Source organism: Aedes albopictus, chromosome 2 (assembly GCF_035046485.1).
Source record: "Aedes albopictus strain Foshan chromosome 2, AalbF5, whole genome shotgun sequence".
Taxonomy (NCBI): domain Eukaryota; kingdom Metazoa; phylum Arthropoda; class Insecta; order Diptera; family Culicidae; genus Aedes; species Aedes albopictus.
This window is the reverse complement of record NC_085137.1, coordinates 277,192,982-277,214,917: the sequence shown is the minus strand read 5'-3', so window position 1 is coordinate 277,214,917 and position 21,936 is coordinate 277,192,982. Positions and strand designations below refer to the sequence as shown.

Below are 21,936 nucleotides of genomic sequence, written 5' to 3'. Positions count from 1 at the left end.
GAGCAATGCATATTAATATTTGGCCCGATGACAAAAATTAAAACTGATCAAGGAACAGAATTTAAAGCTGTCTTTGACGAAGTTTGTAAAACCTTACAAATAACACATACATGTTCAACAGCCTATCATCCGCAAACAATAGGCGCGTTAGAGAGAAATCATAGGTGTTTAAATGAATACCTACGAAATTTCTGTAACGATCGTGCTAATGATTGGGACAACTGGCTTGCATATTACTGTTTTTCGTACAACACAACGCCCAACCTTGACCACAACTACACGCCTTTTGAGTTAGTCTTTGGTAAGAAGCTAAACACCTTTGAAATAATACAAAGCAAAACTACCCCGTTATACAACTACGAATCCTTTGAAAAAGAAATGAAATACAGGTTACAAATTGCTCACACTCAAGTTTTAGATGCTATACAAAAAACAAAAACAAAACGAACCATCAAATTAAATGAAAACGTCAGAAATACGGATATTATTATTGGTGATATAGTTTATTTGGCTCATGAAAATAGAACAAAATTGGATCAAGTAAATTCAGGTCCGTATACAGTGATTAACACAACAGAATCTAACGCTACAATAAGAAATAGCCAAAACAAATACACTGAAGTCCACAAATCTCGATTAATTAAATTTAAAAGTTAAAAACTTCCTAAAGGGGGTAGGAGCATACATAGTTTTTCAAAAACGATAATTCTTGATTTCAAAATTTATAAATGTTGCATCTACTCGAAAAAAAAACAGCAATAGTTAGACCATAAAACCAATCTGTCATTTGTAACAAAGAGATATTTTGTGAGAGGTACTTGGAGTCATATTGCAAACATTTTCTATCCTGCGAAGATCTTCCGTTAGGGGGATGGTGTAGCATCTGCGCTCCACATGTCCCGCATAGCAACCATATTTTCTAGAAGGACCACACCAGTGGTACCTACCACGAAAGTCTATCCGTTCCCATAGCATCGATCTGCTTAGGCGACAAATGCAATGTTCGCATATGCAGAACGATGACCACCAACCGTTTCGGTAATTCTGACGCAACAAAAACGTGTCATACTCATATTTCATTTTCCCATGCCAAAGGCATAAAGTTATCACCAAGCGCCTTTAGCCTTGAACCCGCCTTCTCCATATCGTAACTCTCTCTGGATCTTCTCTCTCTGTCTTTCGAATATCGATCGTCATCGATCGTTTACACAAATACAAGCAAATGACATCCAGCTACCTCCAGTAGGCTACATGTAACTTAAAATTGAGAAAATACATCATTCTGATTTCAACCACCAACCGGACGAGTGATAAATCAATATCACATCCAAAGTTAAAATTAAGAAGTTCCCCTCACTAGGAATCCCAAGGAGGATTTCCTGGAGGAGTCCTAGGAGGAATTTCTGGAGGAATCCTTGGAGGATTTCCAGGAGGAATCCAAGGAAGATTTCATGGAGGAACTCAAGGAAGAATTCACGAATGAATCCCACGAGGAACTCCTGGAAGAATCCCATGAGGAATTCCAAGAGGAATTCCTGGAGGAATCCTCGCAGGAATTCCTAGATGAATCCCAGAAAGAATTCCTGGAAGAATCCCAGAAGGAATTTCTAGATTAATGCCAAGAGCAATTCCTGGAGGAATATCAGGAAGAATTCCTGGGAGAACCCCTAAAAGAATGCCAGGAAATATTTCTGGAGTAATCCATGAGAGAATTCTAGGTGGAATCCTAGAATGAATTCCTAGAGGATTTCCAAGCGGAATCCTAAGATAAATGCCTAGAGAAATTCCAGCAGGAATTGCAGAAGCAATCCCAGAAGAAACTCCTGTAAGAATCTGTGGAGCAATTCCTGTATAAATTCCTGGAGGAATCCTTTCAGAATTCCTAGAGGAATTCAAAGAGCAATTTGTGGAGAAACTGCTGGAGAAATCCCTGGAAAAATTTCTGAAGGAATCCAAGAAAACATTCCCGTATTACAGTCTGTTTGTCTGTGGACATAGCAAATGTTTACGTTTTTTCGCCGGTGTTAATATTTCAATTTTATTTGTGTTAATGCAATTGAATCGTGTTCTAAATATTATTTGTTTGCTGTTAATCGGATGGTGCATATGTGGTTGATGGTTGATCGCGTTTAGTTAGTGATAATATCGCGAAAATACAATTCATCAACAAACACTTTCGCGACATCGCACTGTTTTTCGCTTCGACCATTGAGTGTCTCCTTGCTGCACTTTTCGGGCTACCGTAGTTTCGCGCATTAGAGCATCTCCACCGCGCGTGTGTTGTTTTGTTTATCTTCGTGGACTATAGTATATCCGATACGAGGTGGTCTTGATTGACATTTTCGAGCGTAACAGTTGAAAAAGACCCTAATACGAAATGTCTCTAGTATGTGGTTCCTGTGCTGGTGATATCGGGGACATTCAAATAGAGTGTCAAGGCTTTTGTAAGGCAACCTTCCATCCTAGCTGCTGTGGAGTTGCTGCCGATACGTTCGAGGAGGTGATGAGACTCAATCATTTTTTGTGGTTCTATCCCTCGTGTAAGTCGCTTATGAAAGACATGCGTTTTCGGAATACATCTCTTGCCGCCTATGAAGTAGGTCAAGAGCATGCTCTCAACTCCCACAGCAATATTATGCCTCTCAAGAAAAATCAGAATTAGTGGTGGGCATTCCGCTCAGAACGGAGCAAAAGAACGGAGCAAAAGAACTAGTTCCTTAAAGTGAGTGAATGAACGACGGCTCTTTTTTAAAGAACGGTAGCTCAGCCGCTCACTTCACCCAACCATATGTTCTACATTCAACCATCCGCATCAACTCACCGGATCAAGCCCCTGGCATCAATGAAATATATCGTAGCCAACATCTAACTGCCTTATACTCATATTCGTGCAAATTGAAATGAGCGTGTAATCAACAAACGCAGCTTTTGTTTGATGTTGTGAGCCACACACGAAATCACATTCACAATGCGTGTTTGTTGGGTTGCTTTATTCAACTAATCACATGCTCCTCTTACAGTACATTAATATTAAAGCGAGTTTGAAGTGTTTGGTGATCATAACAGGTGGAAAAAATGATTCCAAAAACTGATCAACAAACCAAAATAAACGTTAACGAAAAATTGTTGATTTTCGCATTTGACAGTGGGCGCTATTTATTAGCGCCCAGGACATCCTGTCTACCATGATTCCAATGCATTGATATAGGCCGTGTCAGGGGCCTGCACCGGATAGTTAGCTGCGCATAAATACATCAAATAAACCGAATAACATACTTATTGAATGATCGAACACCATAAGCACGTGGTCTCGTTCTCGTGCTTTACGCGCCCACAGTTCTCACGTCAGCAATCACGAGTTTGTGGTGATGCGCATAGCTGCAGAAGGCGACGCGACGCTACTCAGTTCAACGCAAGCGTTCAGTCCGTTCCCGCTCTCGCTCTCGCTCTCGCTCTCGTTTTGCACTGGATTGTCACGAACGAGCCGAAGAACCAGTTCAATTTTGGCGCGTTCTTTTGCTCCTGCCGTTCGTTCACTGAACGACTGAGCTAGTTCTTTGGCTCATTGAACGAGCGGAAGGAGCAAAAGAACGCGCCAAGAACTGGTTCATCGACTCGCTCGTTACAATCCGATGCAAAACGGAAGCAGGAGCGAGAGCGAAACCTTTGAAGTACAACAGATTACGCGTAATGTTTCGCAATTACTTTTAATTAGTATCCCTTCGCACAAGTTGTTAAATGCCACCCCAAGTTATTTTATTTTCAAAATATACGCCCGCGCAGCGCTGGGAATATTTGTGAGTAAAAAATATGTAAAGTACATTGCCGGAAAACACTTTCTGACATCTATTTCCTTCCTACGCATCACATGATTTTATTTGAAATTCAAACTTGCATTTTTTCAATACTTGTGTTCAATTCATATAAAACATTCAAGTGAGCGGATGAACGGTTCAAATGAACTGACTCACTTTAATGAACGGAGTAGCTCTGAGCCGCTCACTTAAATGAGTCATTTTGCCCACCACTAATCAGAATATGGCGATTACCTGCCTCTGGCTTCTGATATTAGCGCGACAGTCACTAATAACAGCGTCACCAGATTTAGAAGTATATAATTCCACTATATGGGGTTTGACAGCAAGAACACTCATTCCACTGAGCTACTCTTGCCGTTCGTCACTAATACATTCAAAAACATCTGTCACTTCGCGAAACCCACGTGCTTTTGTTTTTGGCGGGAACACTTTTTCTTTTGTTTTGCCTTGCGACTGTCATGCGGCGGTATGCATTGCGAGCGTACGACCGCCGCAGGACTCTAATAAAAGATAAGCGCGACAATATTATGAAAAACCTGAAAACCGAAATAATGAATGAACTCAAGGCCGAAATTCGAACCAACTTCGCGATGCTGATCAATTCGAGTTCATGCACTCCGAAGTCCTCTAAACGTGTTGGGATCGATCCAAGGTTCACACGAAGTAGGAGACTGTTCAATACAGCTGCTAAACCAACCATGGATAAGCAGCCGCCCTTGCTGCTAGGGACCGGTAGTACTCCCTCTCCGTCAATAGAAATCGCCACTGTTCCACCGAATCAACCAAAGTTTTGGCTGTACCTGTCGCGGATAGCGAGAGATGTGTCTGTCGAACAGGTCTGCGCCTTAGCTAAGAAACGTCTCGGCACCGAAGACGTCCAAGTCGTCCGGCTTATGGCTAAAGGAAGGGACATACGCACAATGTCCTTCATCTCGTTCAAAATTGGCATGAACTTGGAGTTGAAATCTAAAGCTCTGTCTACATCGACGTGGCCGAAAGGTGTCCTTTATAGGGAGTTCACCGACAACAGATCCGATGAAAATTTTTGGCGCCCGGGAGCTGTAGCCGCATCCGACGATCCTTTGAGCATTTCACCAGAAGCCGTCGTTTTAATGGAATAAGCGAAACTAATATCGTCATCACCCCGGGACGCACACTTGCCACAAGTCTCAAGGAAGCTCCTATTCCTCTCACCGCAGTCGAGCTCTTCCCGCCAGCGACCAACAGCCGTCCCGGTCCTGCGTGTGAGCTGGAAGATGGAGACTTCCGAACTCCCGTTATAGGCAAGTACGATTTTTCTTCGAACACTTCATTCGCTGTAGCCCTCGCTGCTTCTAGTTCAACGTCATCAACCCTAGCGTGTTTGTCTTCAACAATTTGGATACCGGGACGCAGATTTGCCGATTCCTCTTGCCGCAGTCGAGCCCTTCCCGCCAGCGACCATCAGCCGTCCCGGTCCTGCGTGTGAGATGGAAGACGGGGTCTTCCAAACTTCAACTACAGGCAAGTACTCGACTTTTTTGATCACCTCGTGCGCTGTATCATCCGTTACTTCTAGTTTGACTTCAATAATGCAAGAACGGCCATCATCTCCAATCATGACACCGGGACGCACACTTGCCATTAGCACTAAGGAAGCCCCAATTCCTCTCACCGCAGTCGAGCCCTTCCCGCCAGCGACCATCAGCCGTCCCGCCGGTCCTGCGCGTGAGTTGGAAGAAGGGGTCTTCCGAAACCGACTTCTAGGCAAGTACGATTTGAATACAAGAAACTCGCTTCTTAAACCTTTTTCCATTTTCGAGGCCCCGGGATCTCCGGAACACGGTATTGGATATAGGCGCATCCCGAAGGACGCTCTCACCGATGCTCGATTGTACGACCAATGGAGGATAACGACTGGAGACTCCCGGTTGGCAGTAGCTGGTCCGTCATGGTCGCGTGATTACCTCACACTCCCCATTTTGGACTCCGTGGGATCGGAAAGGGGTTCCAAGGCCCCAGCTAGGCGGGGTCCTCCTGGTGCTGAAGTCATGGTCTTGCCGGAAGTAGCGACTACCTTCCGACGCCCGATGACAGGTTCCTCCAAATCCTTGATAGCAAGGCGAGATCATCACGATGGTGTATTGATCTACTATCAAAACGCTGGTGGAATGAATAGTAGCGTGGACGAATACCTTCTCGCAATATCCGATGGGTGTTACGACATCATCGTTCTAACCGAAACGTGGTTGGACTCACGAACTCTCTCGGGACAGGTTTTTGGTACGGAATACGAAGTTTGTCGCTGTGATCGTGAACCTCGAAACAGTCGCAAATCAACTGGTGGCGGCGTTCTCATAGCTACCAAAAAGATGTTCAAAACTAGAGTTTTGAACAATGACGACTGGGATAGTGTAGAACAGCAATGGGCGTGTATCCAGCTTACAAACCGCAAGGTGTTTCTGTGTGTTGTCTATGTGCCCCCTGATCGAACCCGTGACACCGCCTTAATCGACACTCATTCCCGATCGTTAGCGGCGGTTATTGAAAAGGCTAATGCGGTCGACGAAATCATAATCATTGGAGATTTCAACTTACCGGAAATCTCTTGGAAATCGTCCTGCAATGGGTTTCTACACCCCGATCCCGATCGATCTAAGTTGAATGTAGGTGCATCCAAACTTTTAGATAGTTATAGCTCCGCCACGTTACGATAAATTAATTACATTACCAACGAAAATGGTCGCTGTCTTGATCTCTGTTTCGTGAGTGCTCGAGATGTCGCCCCAGCTATCTCCATTGCTCCAGTTCCACTGGTCAAACATGTGAATCACCATCCTCCATTAGTCCTCACACTCGACGATCATTGTTCAAGCAAAATGATGACTGTCGCTCCCGTGTTTTACGACTTTCGTAATGCTGACCAGCAAAGCATTATTGAATTTCTATCTGCCATCGATTGGGCCGCTGTCCTCGACGAACGTAATGTGAACAATGCTGCTCAGACACTCTCGCACATCCTGGGTCATGTGATTGAGCGACATGTACCTAAGAAAGCTTTCCTGAACAACAAACCGTGGATGACTCGTGAGCTTCGTGTACTGAAGTCCACGAAGAAAGCTGCTCTTAAGAAGTACTCGAAATATCGGACAGTTTCGCTGCGAGACCATTACAAGAGATTAAACACCGCATACCATTTAAGTAGCCGCCTGAGCTTCCGACGGTACCAGGAAAACCTCCAACGGAATCTGAGGATTCGGCCCAAGTCCTTCTGGAAGTACGTTAACAGTGAACGGAAAGAGGCTGGCTTTCCTTCAACCATGACCTTCAACGAAAAATTCTCCTGTGACCCCGATGACATCTGCCAGTTTTTTGCCGACAAGTTTGCCAGCACTTTCAACAATCAAGTCATTCCCGATCGTCAAATTCATCAAGCCGCTTTCAATGTTCCGTTAATGACTGGAAGTAGTCTATACAGACTTGACATCGACAATGCCATGATTTTCAGAGCCGCCTCGTCGTTAAAGTCATCGAGCAACTCTGGCCCTGACGAAATCCCATCCGTTTTTGTGAAGAGGTTCATTGAAAATCTCCTGACTCCTCTGCAGCACGTATTCAGCCTGTCCTTGTCAAGTGGTGAATTCCCGTCGGTTTGGAAAACCGCCGTTATGTTTCCCGTTCACAAGAAAGTACGTGGATGCTATCGACTGTTTCGAATTCACAGGGGATTTAATCGCTTAATAGACTTCACAAGAAAGGTGATCGCAGGAACGTCTGCAACTATCGCGGTATCACATCACTGTGCGCAATCTCCAAGCTGTTTGAACTTGTAGTTATGGACCCACTTCTCGCACATTGCAAACAATATCTGAGTGACGACCAACATGGGTTCATCTCAGGTAGGTCGACCACGACTAACCTCTTGTGTCTCACCACGTACATTGCGGAAAGCTTTGCAGAGAGAGTCCAAACGGATGTCATCTATACGGATTTGTCTGCAGCCTTCGATAAAATCAGTCACGCTATAACGATTGCTAAGTTGGAAAGGCTTGGTGTCGGCGGTAGTGTTTTGAGCTGGATTAATTCGTACCTCGTCGGTCGTAAGCTAACAGTCACCGTCGAAGGCTCCGTGTCGAATGAGTTTCCGGCTCCATCTGGTATCCCACAAGGTAGCCATCTGGGGCCACTACTTTTTCTGCTATATTTCAACGACGTCAACTACGCAATTAAAGGCCCTAAACTATCATTCGCGGACGATTTGAAAATCTACTTGAAGATTTGCTCTGTTTATGATGCAATACGTCTTCAGGAAGAGCTCAATATTTTCGCGGAATGGTGCGATTTGAATGGCATGGTCGTTAATCCAAACAAATGTTCCGTAATGTCTTTTTACCACATTCGCCAGCCGATCATCATCTCGTATAAGCTTAATGGCTGTGAAATTCAACGTGTCGACCATGTGAAGGATTTGGGAGTAATCCTTGGCACTCAGCTGACATTCAAACAACATGTATCGTACGTAGTAGAAAAAGCCTCCAGAACAATGTGTTTTGTTTTTCGCATCGCCAAGAATTTCAGCAACATACATTGCCTCAAGTCGCTGTACTGTTCGCTCGTCCGCTCATCCCTAGAGTACTGCTCGGTCGTCTGGTATCCGTATCACCAGAACGGTATGGACAGGATCGAATCGGTTCAGCGCCGCTTCTTACGTTTTGCTCTTCGTCGACTTCCATGGCAGGATCCGTTTAGATTACCGAGCTATGAGAGTAGATGTCGTTTGATCCAGTTGGAAACTCTCCAGGCGCGCCGAAATATCGCCAAGGCAATGTTTGTGGCTGACACAATTCGAGGAAGAACAGACTGCCCAGCAATTCTGGCGGCAGTTGATTTGAACGTCCGTCTAAGAGCGTTACGAAACAATTATATGCTAAGATTACCGCTCCAACGAACCGACTACGGCCAGAATATCGCTATTCATGGTGCTCTTCGAGTGTTCAATAGGGCAGCAACCGGTTTCGATTTTAATTTGTCTCGTGCAACAATCAGACGTAATTTTCTGTGATATTTTGTACAAATGCTGACGAATAGTGATTTTGTGTTTGTGTTATCTGTTGTTATAGTTGGTAGTATCAAATAGTTTTAACCATCATTGGGACAAAGTTGTCTGTTGATGTAAAGTGAATAAATAAATAAATTACTAGGGAGAGTTCCTGGAGTAATCCCAGGAGCATTTCCCGGAGGAAACCTAGGAGGAATTCCTGGAGGGGACATTTGTGTTGGAATTCTTGAAGGATTTCCGGAAATATTCCTGGAGGATTCCCAAGAGGAATGGTCTGGAGGAATTCCAGGAGAAATTCTTGAAGACATTTTTGGAGAGTCCTCAGGAGGAATTCCTAAAGAAGTTCCTGGAGGAGTTCCCATAGGAAGCTCATGAAGCCTTCGAAAAGGAATCCCAGGAGAAATTTCTTAAGAAATCCGAATAGGAATTCCTGAAGGAATCCCGGGAGGATTTCCGGGGGGAATCCTAGTAAACATTTCTGGAGAAATCCTAATTCCTGGAGGAATCCTAGAAAAATTTCCTGGAGGAATCCTAGGATAAATTCCTGGAGGAATCCCAGGTGAATTGCTAAAGAAATCTCAAGAAAAATGAGATTCTGTGAGATTCCTAGGAGGAGTTCCTGGAGATACTGTTGGAAGAATTCCCAGAGGATTCCTTGGAGAAATTCCTGGAGAAATCCCAGAAAGAATTATTGATGGAATACCCGAAGAATAACATGTAATAATCATAGGAAGAGTTCCTGCATACCAGGAGGATTTGCTGAACTAAATCCTGGCCATCCGGAAGAACAACCCACACAACAGTTGATTCCAACACCAGCAGACGCCGAGCACACAAGCGCAGTACTCCCGGATGATTTCCAGAGAAACTCGTTACCCAATCATCACCTTTCCCATCCTTGAAAAATGTGACCTCCTAACCTTAGAGTACATTGGCCTCCATTCAGAACCAATCACTACAATTAAGTAGTTATTGCCTTCTATAAATTAACTAGATTAAAAAAAAAAAAGATTTCCAGGAGGAATCTTAGGAGGAATTCGTAGAGGTATCCCAGTTGGAATTCCTTTAGAAATCCCAGGAGGAATTCCTGGTGGAATTCCAGGAGGAATTTCTGAAGAAAATCCTGTATGAATCAGAGAAGGAATTCCGGGAGGAATTCTAAGTATTTCCAATAGTCAAGAATTATACATAGATTCTTCAAAAATCCTTGAAATCCTTTAGTGGACCAATGTATAGACAAAGAATTAAAGATATGGACAAAAAATTATATAAGGTTCATGTAGTTTCTTCAAAAATCCTTGAACTACCTTATAGATAAAATATGGTCAAGAATTTCAAGTAATCCTAAAATTGATTAAGTTTACATAGTTTTTTTTGGAAATCCTCGAATTACCTTAGCGAACCAAGATAAGAACAAAAAGATCTAAATATTTCTCAAAGTAGTTAATTTTTTATAGATTCTTCAAAAATACTCAAACTATCTTTGCGGACAAATAATTCCTAATATTTTTACGAATGTAGAATAAGAAATTCTACATTTTTAAAATATTCAAATAAACTTATAGAGCATTCACAAATGACGTAGCTTTTCCCATACCTATTACATGGTGCGTAGCAATTTGAGGAACTCCATTCTATCCCAAAATTGCTACGTGATTTATGGACGGTCCCTTGAAGGATCCAGGTATGAACAAGAAATTCCAAAAGTCAAGAATTTTACACAGATTCTTCAAAAATCCTTGAACTTCTCTAGCGGACCGAGATGTGGACAAATAACACTAGTTTACAAAATAAATCGAAAGTCGTGAGCTTCTATCAACGACCAAAATTTTTTATGCATAACTATGTGCTGATATCAAGATCGTGCAGCAAAAAATTTTAAGTAGAACAGTCCTAACGATTCATAAACTATTTATAATGGGAATTGCCTCTACTTTCATGTGCTTAGTGTTATCGTCGGGCCTACAACACGATATAAAAGTACAGAATGGTCATTGGAAGAGAAAAGTCAAAATTTATAACTATGGAAGAGCTCATGGATGCAAAAGCCCACTAAAATGATGTTTGAGTAGTGCCGCATTTACAGAAAATTAACTCTTTTCAATGGCATAGCACAAAAATCAAACGTGGGAACACGTGCCTTGATTCACAGAACAGCAGGCTGAGCAGCAGGCTTCGTCTTAGTGAGAACAATACTCAAAAAAGAAGAAGAAGAAGATATTAAACATCTCATCAATATTTTAGCAGAGTAACCATGCACTATCAAATGATACTTGCTTCCCTGAAATACTCAACTTTTGAGAATATCTATAAGTTTACTAAATTATCCAACAATGAATATGATATAAATGATTGTGTTCATAATCGTTTTTTTCGCTTTGCTGTTTCTACCATTGCATTGATGTTATTGTTTTTCATTTGGTTTATAAGCAAAACAGGAATAAAAAAGAAAAATTGAAATACGGTTAAAGTTTTTTGTTACAAATTTGATAATAAATGGAAAAAAAATTATCTGTTTAGATTCGAGCACCTTAGAGGTGAACAACTAAACGTACCGCAGTCGTAAATACAGAGCCAACGATGGAGAGCGAAAGTAAACCGCGTAGGGTTGCCAACAATGCCTCGACTCTTCTAATTTCCTCACAGGGTGAATGGGGGTGGAAGCTCAGGTAAAATATTATCTCCTGGGCGCCCATTAAAAACACCACCCCCGGCGAAGACTGGCGCTCGAGCCTAGCTATTTAGCACTGTAGTTGGAGGAAATGCCAATGCAGAACCCGTAGCTTCCGGGAAGGTAAGCCCAGCTCCTTGGGTTAGTGGGTTGGTGTCAGGCCGTGCGAGCCAGCCGTAAAAAAGACTAGCACCGGAAAATCAACAAGAGAAGAATGCGAACCGATACCAATGGCGACGACCACAGCGACGAAAAGGGACTTGCGATTGGAAGCTCGGTACGTGGAACTGCAGATCTCTCAACTTCATCGGGAGCACCCGCATACTCGCCGATATACTGAAGGACCGCGGGTTCGGAATCGTAGCGCTGCAGGAGGTGTGTTGGACAGGATCTATGGTGCGAACGTTTAGAGGTAATCATACCATCTACCAGAGTTGCGGCAACACACGTGAGCTGGGAACAGCTTTTATAGTGATGGGCGACATGCAGAGGCGCGTGATCGGTTGGTGGCCGATCGACGAAAGAATGTGCAGGTTGAGGATCAAGGGCCGATTCTTCAACATTAGCATAATAAACGTGCACAGCCCTCACTCCGGAAGCACTGATGATGACAAAGACGCATTTTACGCGCAGCTCGAACGCGAGTACGACCGCTGCCCAAACCACGACGTCAAGATCATCATAGGGGATCTAAACGCTCAGGTAGGCCAGGAAGAGGAATTCAGACCGACGATTGGAAAGTTCAGCGCCCACCAGCTGACGAACGAAAATGGCCTACGCCTCATCGATTTCGCCGCCTCCAAGAACATGGCCATTCGTAGCACCTTCTTCCAGCACAGCCTCCCGTATCGTTACACCTGGAGATCACCACAACAAACGGAATCGCAAATCGACCACGTTCTGATTGATGGACGGCACTTCTCCGACATTATCGACGTCAGGACCTATCGTGGCGCTAATATCGACTCCGATCACTACCTGGTGACGGTTAAACTGCGCCCAAAACTCTCCGTTATAAACAACGTACATTACCGGCGGCCGCCCCGGTACGATCTAGAGCGACTGAAGCAACCGGATGTCGCCACCGCATACGCGCAGAATCTCGAGGCAGCGTTGCCGGACGAGGGTGTGCTCGATGTGGCCCCTCTAGAGGACTGCTGGAGTACAGTGAAAGCAGCCATCAACAACGCAGCCGAGAGCACTATCGGGTACGTATAACGGAGTCGACGAAACGATTGGTTCGACGAGGAGTGCAGAGCGGTTCTGGAGGAGAAGGATGCAGCGCGGGCGGTAATGCTGCAGCATGGAACCCGACAGAATGTGGAGCGATACAGACAGAAGCGGAAGCAGCAGACCGGTCTCTTCCGGGAGAAAAAGCGTCGCCTGGAAGAAGCGGAGTGCGAGGAAATGGAACTGCTGTGCCGTTCACAGGAAACACGCAAGTTCTACCAGAAGCTCAACGCATCCCGCAAAGGCTACGTGCCGCAAGCCGAAATATGCAGGGATAAGGAAGGGAGCCTCCTGACGGACAAACGTGAGGTAATCGAAAGGTGGAAGCAGCACTTCGACGAGCACCTGAATGGCGAAGAGAATGTAGGCACGGAGGACCAAGGCAGCGGAGGAAATGACTATGTTTTTTTATTCTTCATCACTTAACCTAATTTACAGCTCTATTGTCCACTGGGGCACTACGTGAGCAATTTCAATTGACAGCTGCACTTACATTTTGTACAGCGCCTAGATTCTATTCTACTTTATCGAACTGGTTGCCTTTCTGCTGCTTTCACTTTTTCTACTTTATACCCAGTAGAATGATGAGCACAAGGATGATGATGGATGGCCGTTGTTCCTTTCCAGTCCGATTGGGGGTCCATTATGAGTAGCAGTTCGCCGATGTCCAGGTATCCGGGTTCGTTTGAGCCATGGGGCTCAGAAGAGGGTCAGTGTCAGTTGCTCTTGGGGGAAAAGCAACTGACGAAAAATTGCAAGTGCCGGGGCTGGGAATCAAACCCATGACCATCCGCATATGAAGCGAACGTGTGACCAACTACGCCACGGGCCCCGGCTGAAATGACTATGTTGGTGCAGCAGAGGACGGGAACGAACCAACTCCCACGCTGAGGGAAGTTAAGGATGCCATCCATCAGCTCAAAAACAACAAAGCGGCTGGTAAGGACGGTATCGCAGCAGAACTCATCAAGATGGGCCCGGAAAAGTTGGCCACCTGTCTGCACCAGTTAGTAGTCAAGATCTGGGAAACCGAACAGCTACCGGAGGAGTGGAAGGAAGGGATAATCTGCCCCATCCACAAGATAGGCGACAAGTTAATGTGTGAGAACTTTCGAGCGATCACCGTTTTGAATGCCGCCTACAAAGTGCTATCCCAGATCATCTTCCGTCGTCTTTCACCTAAAGTAAATGAGTTCGTGGGAAGTTACCAAGCCGGTTTCATCGACGGCCGGTCGACAACGGATCAGATCTTCACCGTACGGCAAATCCTCCAGAAATGCCGTGAATACCAGGTCCCAACGCATCACCTGTTCATCGACTTCAAAGCGGCATACGACAGTATCGACCGCACATAGCTATGGAAAATTATGGACGAGAACAGCTTTCCCGGGAAGCTGACTAGACTGATAAGAGCAACGATGGACGGTGTGCAGAACAGCGTAAGGATTTCGGGTGAGCTATCCAGTTCATTTGAATCTCGACGGGGACTACGACAAGGTGATGGACTTTCCTGCCTACTATTCAACATCGCCCTGGAAGGTGTTATGCGACGAGCCGGGCTCAACAGCCGAGGTACGATCTTCACGAAATCCAGCCAATTTGTCTGTTTTGCGGATGACATGGATATTATAGCCAGAACATTTGGAACGGTGGCAGAACAGTACACCCGCCTGAAACGTGAAGCAGCAAAGGTCGGACTGGTGGTGAATGCGGCTAAGACAAAGTACATGCTGGTAGGTGGGACTGAGCGAGACAGGACAAGCCTTGGCAGCAATGTTACGATAGACGGGGATACTTTCGAGGTGGTAGAAGAATTCGTCTACCTCGGTTCCTTGCTAACGGCTGACAATAACGTGAGCCGTGAAATACGAAGGCGCATCATCAGTGGAAGTCGTGCCTACTATGGGCTCCAGAAGAAACTGCGGTCAAAAAAGATTCACCCCCGCACCAAATGTACCATGTACAAGACGTTAATAAGACCGGTGGTTCTCTACGGACACGAGACATGGACGATGCTCGAGGAGGACCTGCAAGCACTCGGAGTTTTCGAGCGACGGGTGCTAAGAACGATCTTCGGCGGTGTGCAGGAGAACGGTGTGTAGCGGAGAAGGATGAACCACGAGCTCGCTGCACTTTACGGCGAACACAGTATCCAGAAAGTGGCCAAAGCTGGAAGGATACGGTGGGCAGGGCATGTTGCAAGAATGCCGGACAACAACCCTGCAAAGTTGGTGTTTGCTAACCATCCGGTTGGTACAAGAAGGCGTGGAGCGCAGAGAGCACGATGGGTGGATCAGGTGGAGCGTGATCTGGCGAGTGTTGGGCGTGGATGGAGAGCTGCAGCTGCAAATCGAGTATTATGGCGGCAAATTGTTGATTCAGTATTATCATGAATTGGATGTGAACTAAATAAATGAAAATGAGGGTGAATGATTGAAATAAAATGATAAATGTGTGCATACGTCTTTTGCTATATTTTCATTTTATTTCACTGCTACTTGCACTTGTGATATGAACCATTTTTATACTATAAACAAAAGCGTTTTCAGTATGTGACATAATTTCAATTAGTTGGTAATGTATCCTACCACCACAAGACATTTTTGGTAACCCTGAATCCTTGCGCTACCCGCTATGCTCTTGCTCTTTATCTGGATGAGAGACAGGGTTCCTGATTTCCACTTTTCATCTTCTTCCACATTCGAAGACAGTCAGCAGCGAACGGTTGTCGCTTTAGTTCGTGTGTATGCTTGTCAGCGCCGACAGCAAACTCCGGCGAACGGTGGGAAGCCACACTTGGAAATTACTCATTCGTCCACATTCGCATCGCAAGCGAATGCGATTCGTGAGTGATGCGATTGATATTGTGCATACGAATTTTTGATGTTTTCGAATTATTTTCTTTGCTAATCTAGCATTTCAGCAACAATACAGTAAAAATGTATGCATTACATGCAGAAATTCTCTTCTACTTCTGATAATAGCCGCTTGGATCGCTCACCAGCATTCTTCACCATTCGCCATTCATTCATGCGCTTGCGATCCAAACTGCGACGAATGGCAACGAATATTCATGTCAAGCAGCTAGCTCATCGCTTCCCAGGGGTTGCGTGTTTGATCACGACTAGAAATCCTCTACATAGAGATGAGCGGAAGTTACATACGTCGATTCGGCAACGCTGTTTGTTTTTACAACAGCTGCCAACACTTGCTACAAAGCTAGATGTTCAAACTTTGTGCGTGACTTCGTTGTGGTTCAAGTTGTTTTGTTTACATTTTCTAATAATGGTAGAATTTTTTTTTTCAAAATTTTGTTGAAATAGCGGAGCAATCGAAGAAATCTAAAATTCATTGCAAAAGTGTTACGCTAATCATATCGGCAGAAGTGAAGCAAGAAGCAGCAATGGAAGTTTTTTCGACAAGTTCAGCAACAAAAGTGTCGTCATAAGCATGAGCTTTTGAAAGCAGAATTAATAATTTTTTTTTATCTTGTTACTAAACATACATATGCCGCCAATATCTTGATATTAAAAATAAATAATTTTGATTCATTTAGTTCCGATTGCAATACCGTTCAAACGACGGTATTCATGGTTATGGTGTAAAAAGGACAAAAATAATATATCCCTGGGCTTGGATTATATCTTCCAGGAAGCTTTAATTTCAGGCATGTGGTCGATGGCCTTTGCAGTAATGATTAGAATAGCTGAATGTATAATCAATGGCAAACAATTCTGTAAGAATCAGATCTCCAAGTCATCTGATATAGTTATACTGATCATGACGCTGCATAGTATATCGAATATTTGTCGAAGTCATTTATGTGCCGGGAAAATATAATTCCAAGTTGGAGAGAATATTACAAACTGAGGGAGGGTAATAGGCCCAGTCAGACCCCTGAATGGGCAATGTGGGTTAGTTTATGGGAATGCCATTGAAGGTTTGTAATATTCTCCGAGGCTTTTGAAATCCAACAGGGCGCGTCCCCGGGTTGCGGATAGGGGGAAAAGGGAGATTTTTCACATTTGTACTGTAATCAGCCAATGTGGTATTATCTCCTATGGTGTTGTAGTGCGAATGAATGATCTCATTCTATGGGAATTCGAACCTTGTAATGTATTGTTTATCAACTTCAATTTTCTAAGCTTGATAAGGTTTTGAAGACAAACATGAGATGAGAGAATTGCCTAATAGGAAAGTCACATCAGCAAAGCTTTTACATATGCAAATGCTATCCATGGGGTCATGTCTAGCATTTAATATGTATGGCAATGACTGATTCTTACCTAGCACAATGGTCGGAAAAAGATAAAGTTCGGCCAAAACTCTTTTTATGTGTTTAATCGAAGTTATAGGTTGTCTAGATATGATATATAGTATTTTTAGTGTTTAAAAAGGGGTATTCAAAAATTACGTAACTTCAATAATTTCAAAAACGGTAAAAATCAGCAAACCCCACATTTTTTGGGTTTTTTTGTTAGAAAATCAATTTGAATTTAATAAAATGATCATCTTTCGATCGAATCCAATCAAGTTTGTTCAAAACGTGTAAAAAATGTGGGAAGATAAATTTTATTTCAGTCAAAAATGGAAAAATAACGTAAAACATATGAAAAAACACGACTTTTTTAAATAGCTCTAATTTGAAAAACTGCAAATTTCTGCAAAAAGTTTAAACGTTTTTATGCAGCCCTAAGCATGATGTTTAAGATGTACTATTCGAAATTGCGGCGACACGTGACGACACGAACCGTTTTTTAACTTAAAAATTACCAAAATTCCTAAGGTACAATATATGAAAATTTGAAAAGTTTTGTGGCTTATTAATTTTGCACCATATGTGCATTCAAACAGTCCAATAACAAGCTATCATATGCTGGATAACATAAAACATATATTCCATTCTCAAAATATTATTATTGCACTTTTTTCGAATAATTCATTTTTCAATTTTATGACTTAGGCAACTTTGGCAGTGAAAATGTCATTGAAATACAAAAGCTGGTATGCTTTTAATTAACACTTATGTGGCCGGCAGGGTACCCGGGTACCTTTTTCAATTTCAAATCTCGATATTTTAATGGTTATTGAGACTAGGATTTTGAAACTCTGTTAGATCTTAGAACTCGTCAATATACATCTATTAATGGGGTTGACCGAATTTTAAAGTGAGGAGGGGCAGGGGGAGGGGCTCCTGCATTTTTTTATTACGTGGAAGGCCGGCAGGGTACCCGGGTACCCACGAAATTGAAATGATCATATCTCCGTCAATTTTTCATCGATTTTGGAAATCTTTAGCTCATTCAACTCAGAAACTCATCATCTATCGGGAAAATATTTGGTTAGACCGATCTAATTACCGTGGTTTTCGGAAAACCCATATTTTTGGGAGCATGTCCTTATACCATATTGAAACCCACATTGTTAAGGCTAGGATACCTTAAAGTGTTTATGGTCAACCATGGCCCCACGGGAAGCGTGTTCCGAAATCACAGTTTCAAGTCAACACGTTTTATGATTCCAGGCCGGTCAGATACAATATGCCAAAGCAATTTTACGATGCTTGGTACCGAAATTGCTACTAACCTACCGAAAATCCCGTATATTGTATTGTATAAAAACATGGATCCGGAAATCCAGATTTTCCGGTACCTATGGTGATCGGACCGGTCCAACCAAATACGATCTCGATAGATAATGAGTTTCTGAGTTAAATGAGGCAAAAACTTTTAAAATCGGTGGAAAAATCGCTGAGATATGATCATTTCCATTTCGTGGGTACCCGGGTACCCTGCCGGCCTTCTACGGGTGTTTTTTTTTTGCTGGCCACACTACGGTTAAGAATCATAAAACTACAATACATTATCTTTGTTATAAGGCGAAAAAAAGTTTAAAAATATCAATTCCGTTTTTTTGTGAGTTTTGGCCGCCCCTTTGTATGGAGCCCGACCAATGTGCCTAGCAGGGATACTACAAGACCACGCGGACAATTCGGTTAAAGGCTTAATTGGGGATAATATATTTTCCAGAACTGAAGGGACATTTTTTCCGGGGTGACTGGCGAGTCGGAGAGGGTAGAAGTTTCCGTTTGTTATAATTGACAAAATAAACAATCGGGCGCTTTTTCTTTCTATGACTTGCTTGGTATTTTGTGGATTATTGTTTTTTGGTTTTGGAAGGTATGCGATTCACTGTTGAGCCTTAAAATTATTTTGCATCTGAATAGCATTGATATCGTCAAGTCTGCATCAACACCCTAATCCCACACCAAAATACCCTTTTCCTATCCCATGGCGTTTTTGTGGTCAGCAAAGACTATTCAGCCATTACCCACCCTTATCATCGGCTTTGGACTGACTTGCGCTCTCATTGCCCCACCAAATGCTGCAAAATGAAAATGAAATTTAGTTCCGATTGCAATACCGTTCAAACGACGCCTTCCTACGAACGATAAGCATGTTCATTTGGCTCACACTTTGACAGTTCTCTCTGCACGATTGGCTCACAATGGCCGCCTCCGCAGATCTCTATAATGTAGGATTACTAGTTCTATACTAATACCATAGACTAATTTCAAGACCTCGATGTACCAAAGAAAACGATCAAATTTTCGGTGACCAGTCCGGTACCCAATAAATATTCCTAACCGTGTATTTTTTTCCGTGTCAATTGCCTTTTGTGTAAATTTTATTTAGCGTGTTACACTGATCTGACAGCTCTGACAGTAAGGGACTAAACATAAATTACGTAAAGTGAGTACTGTGACGACGAGTACCCCTCGACAAATACCCGTTGTAATGAACCACAGGGATCGTTTGCAGCGTATTCTTCCACGCGACTCCCACGTTTGACAACGACAGACGATGAGATGGTAGATGTCAGTGAGGATGACGTGCAGAATTGATAGGAGGTGCAAACACTAATGAATGGTTAATTTGATCTTTTTGCAAAACCTTAAAAACTACTTATATCTACTTATCATCTAAGTTAATTTGTGGACTTAATAAGTGACTACAGGTAGGTGATTTGGAGGATTGATTAGGATTTATTTGAACTTAAAAATGTGTAAATTAATCTACAGCCTAGTCTACGAGTACGGATTGAGCCTACTAAATCTAAAGATAAACAAAGGAAAAACTGAAAAAATGTAAAGTAAATGAATTTGATGTTAGTCGATAAGATATAAACGATTAAAATATATTTCAGCTAAAGCTTTTCCCAACCCTACAAAGTGTTTCGGAGCTGCTTTTAGATTCAGTTCAACAAACTTTAGATTTTTTCATGCCATGGCAGAAGGCGGGATCGATTCCCAGGCCCATAGGAGCTGACATGGTTGCGTGCGATTCGTGTCAGATGTGGTGTCATTATACGTGCGCCAAGGTGGAAGCTGAAGTCAAGAATCGGGAGTGGTACTGCTCGACCTGTGAACCCCTGGCAAAAGAGTTGCCACCGACTAGACCGGTGAAACTGACAGTCTCCGAGAAGGATTCCAAAAGATCTGGTAAGTCAACCGCGGGAAGCAAGACGTCCAGAAAGACGAAGAAGACGATTGGTGATAAAAGTGTTACATCGAGTGTGCGTGCACGACTGGCGCTGGAAATGCAGGTCTTGGAGGAACAACAACGTATGCAGGAAGAAGTGTTGGCAGCCGAAAAGGAAATTAAAGATCTACAGCTGCAGCATGAACGAGAAGTAATGGAGAAAGAAAGGGCCTTCGAGGCGAGGAAGCTTGCTGACGAAAAGGCGTTTCTAGAGCGGAAGATGGCTGAAGAATTAGAGTATCGGAAGCAACAGATGGCTATCAAAAAGCAATCGCTGGAAGATAAGGCTAAGCTAGTTCGGCAGATATCACAATGCGGTAGTAGCCGTACAAGCGAAATTTCGAGTGTTCCGGATTCGAGGAAACGTGTAGAGGAGTGGCTGGAGAAGTCAGATCGGCAGACAGAGGGAGTCGCTGGAGCATGCACGTCAGTCGTAGTTCCTGATGCCAACATCGAACGCAAATTACGAGCAACTCCTGAAATATCCGCGCTCATTCTTCGAAAAAGCAGCGACCAACATTGCGAGAATACACACATGTTTCCGATAAAAAGCCTACACAACACGACCCAGATTGGAACCGTTCCGGACATGACACGGCAGTTAGCTGATATGGATTTGAACAGAAGCGGTGCCGATGCAGTTGCAGATGCCAGGATCGGTGCTGCTAATATTCGGGCGCAACGGGAGTTTTATCTGCAGAATCAATCCAGAAACAATCGGGAGAAAAATGTGTTGCTAACTGAACCACAAGTTTCCAGATCGTTGGGCAGTGGTTCTCGTCAACCTGTAGAGGAGTATGATGGGCCAACAAACCGTCAATTAGCAGCCCGCCAGGTCATGGGAAAAGACCTCCCACCCTTTTCTGGTAGACCGGAGGAGTGGCCATTGTGGTATAGCAACTTCCAGCGTTCGACCACTACCTGTGGGTTCTCGGATGACGAAAACCTTATCAGACTGCAGCGCTGTTTGAAGGGTGAGGCGTTGGAAACTGTGCGCAGTAAGTTGCTGTGTCCTAGCAGTGTGCCTCATGTTATCAGGACGTTAGAGATGCGGTATGGACGACCCGGGACGCTGATACGCGTGATGACGGAACGGATTCGTCTATTGCCATCGCCCAGGACAAATGATCTGAACAGCATTATTGAATTCGGATTAGCGGTGGACAGTTTGGTCGAGCACTTACGTAATTCAGGGCAAGGATCGCATTTGAATAACCCATCTCTGCTCCACGACCTGGTTACCAAGCTTCCCGTGGATCATCGTTTGAAGTGGGCAGCGTACAAGGGTTCACTGCACGAACCAAATTTAACCGCATTTGGAAGTTTTATGTCTACAATGGTTGAATTGGCCTACGAGGTGGCAGATGATATACTTCCCGAAAATAGCAAACAGACGAGCCAGCAGAAACCCAAAGAACGAGCATTTCTACATGCGCATTCTGAATCACAAGTCCCGAACGAACGAGCGAAGAAATGTTGCGTAGTCTGCAACGCAGAAGGACACCGGATTGGGGACTGTTCCATGTTCAAACAAATGGGCATCGACGAAAGATACAAAGTGGTGCAGCAGAATGGACTTTGTAGGACATGCTTGAATCAACACGGAAGATGGCCATGCAAAACTTGAAAAGGGTGCGA

At 43.7% G+C, this 21,936-nt stretch overlaps 1 protein-coding gene across 1 annotated transcript; it reads left to right on the top strand.

Moving 5' to 3' along the window:
- Positions 1-13,743: 13,743 nt before the first annotated feature.
- LOC134288101 (uncharacterized) lies at positions 13,744-21,925 on the top strand. Its single transcript, XM_062851834.1, has 2 exons — positions 13,744-19,904; positions 19,964-21,925. The coding sequence occupies exon 2, from the start codon at positions 20,039-20,041 to the stop codon at positions 21,923-21,925; it is 1,887 nt and encodes a 628-aa protein (XP_062707818.1). The 5' UTR covers positions 13,744-19,904; positions 19,964-20,038.
- Positions 21,926-21,936: the final 11 nt, after the last annotated feature.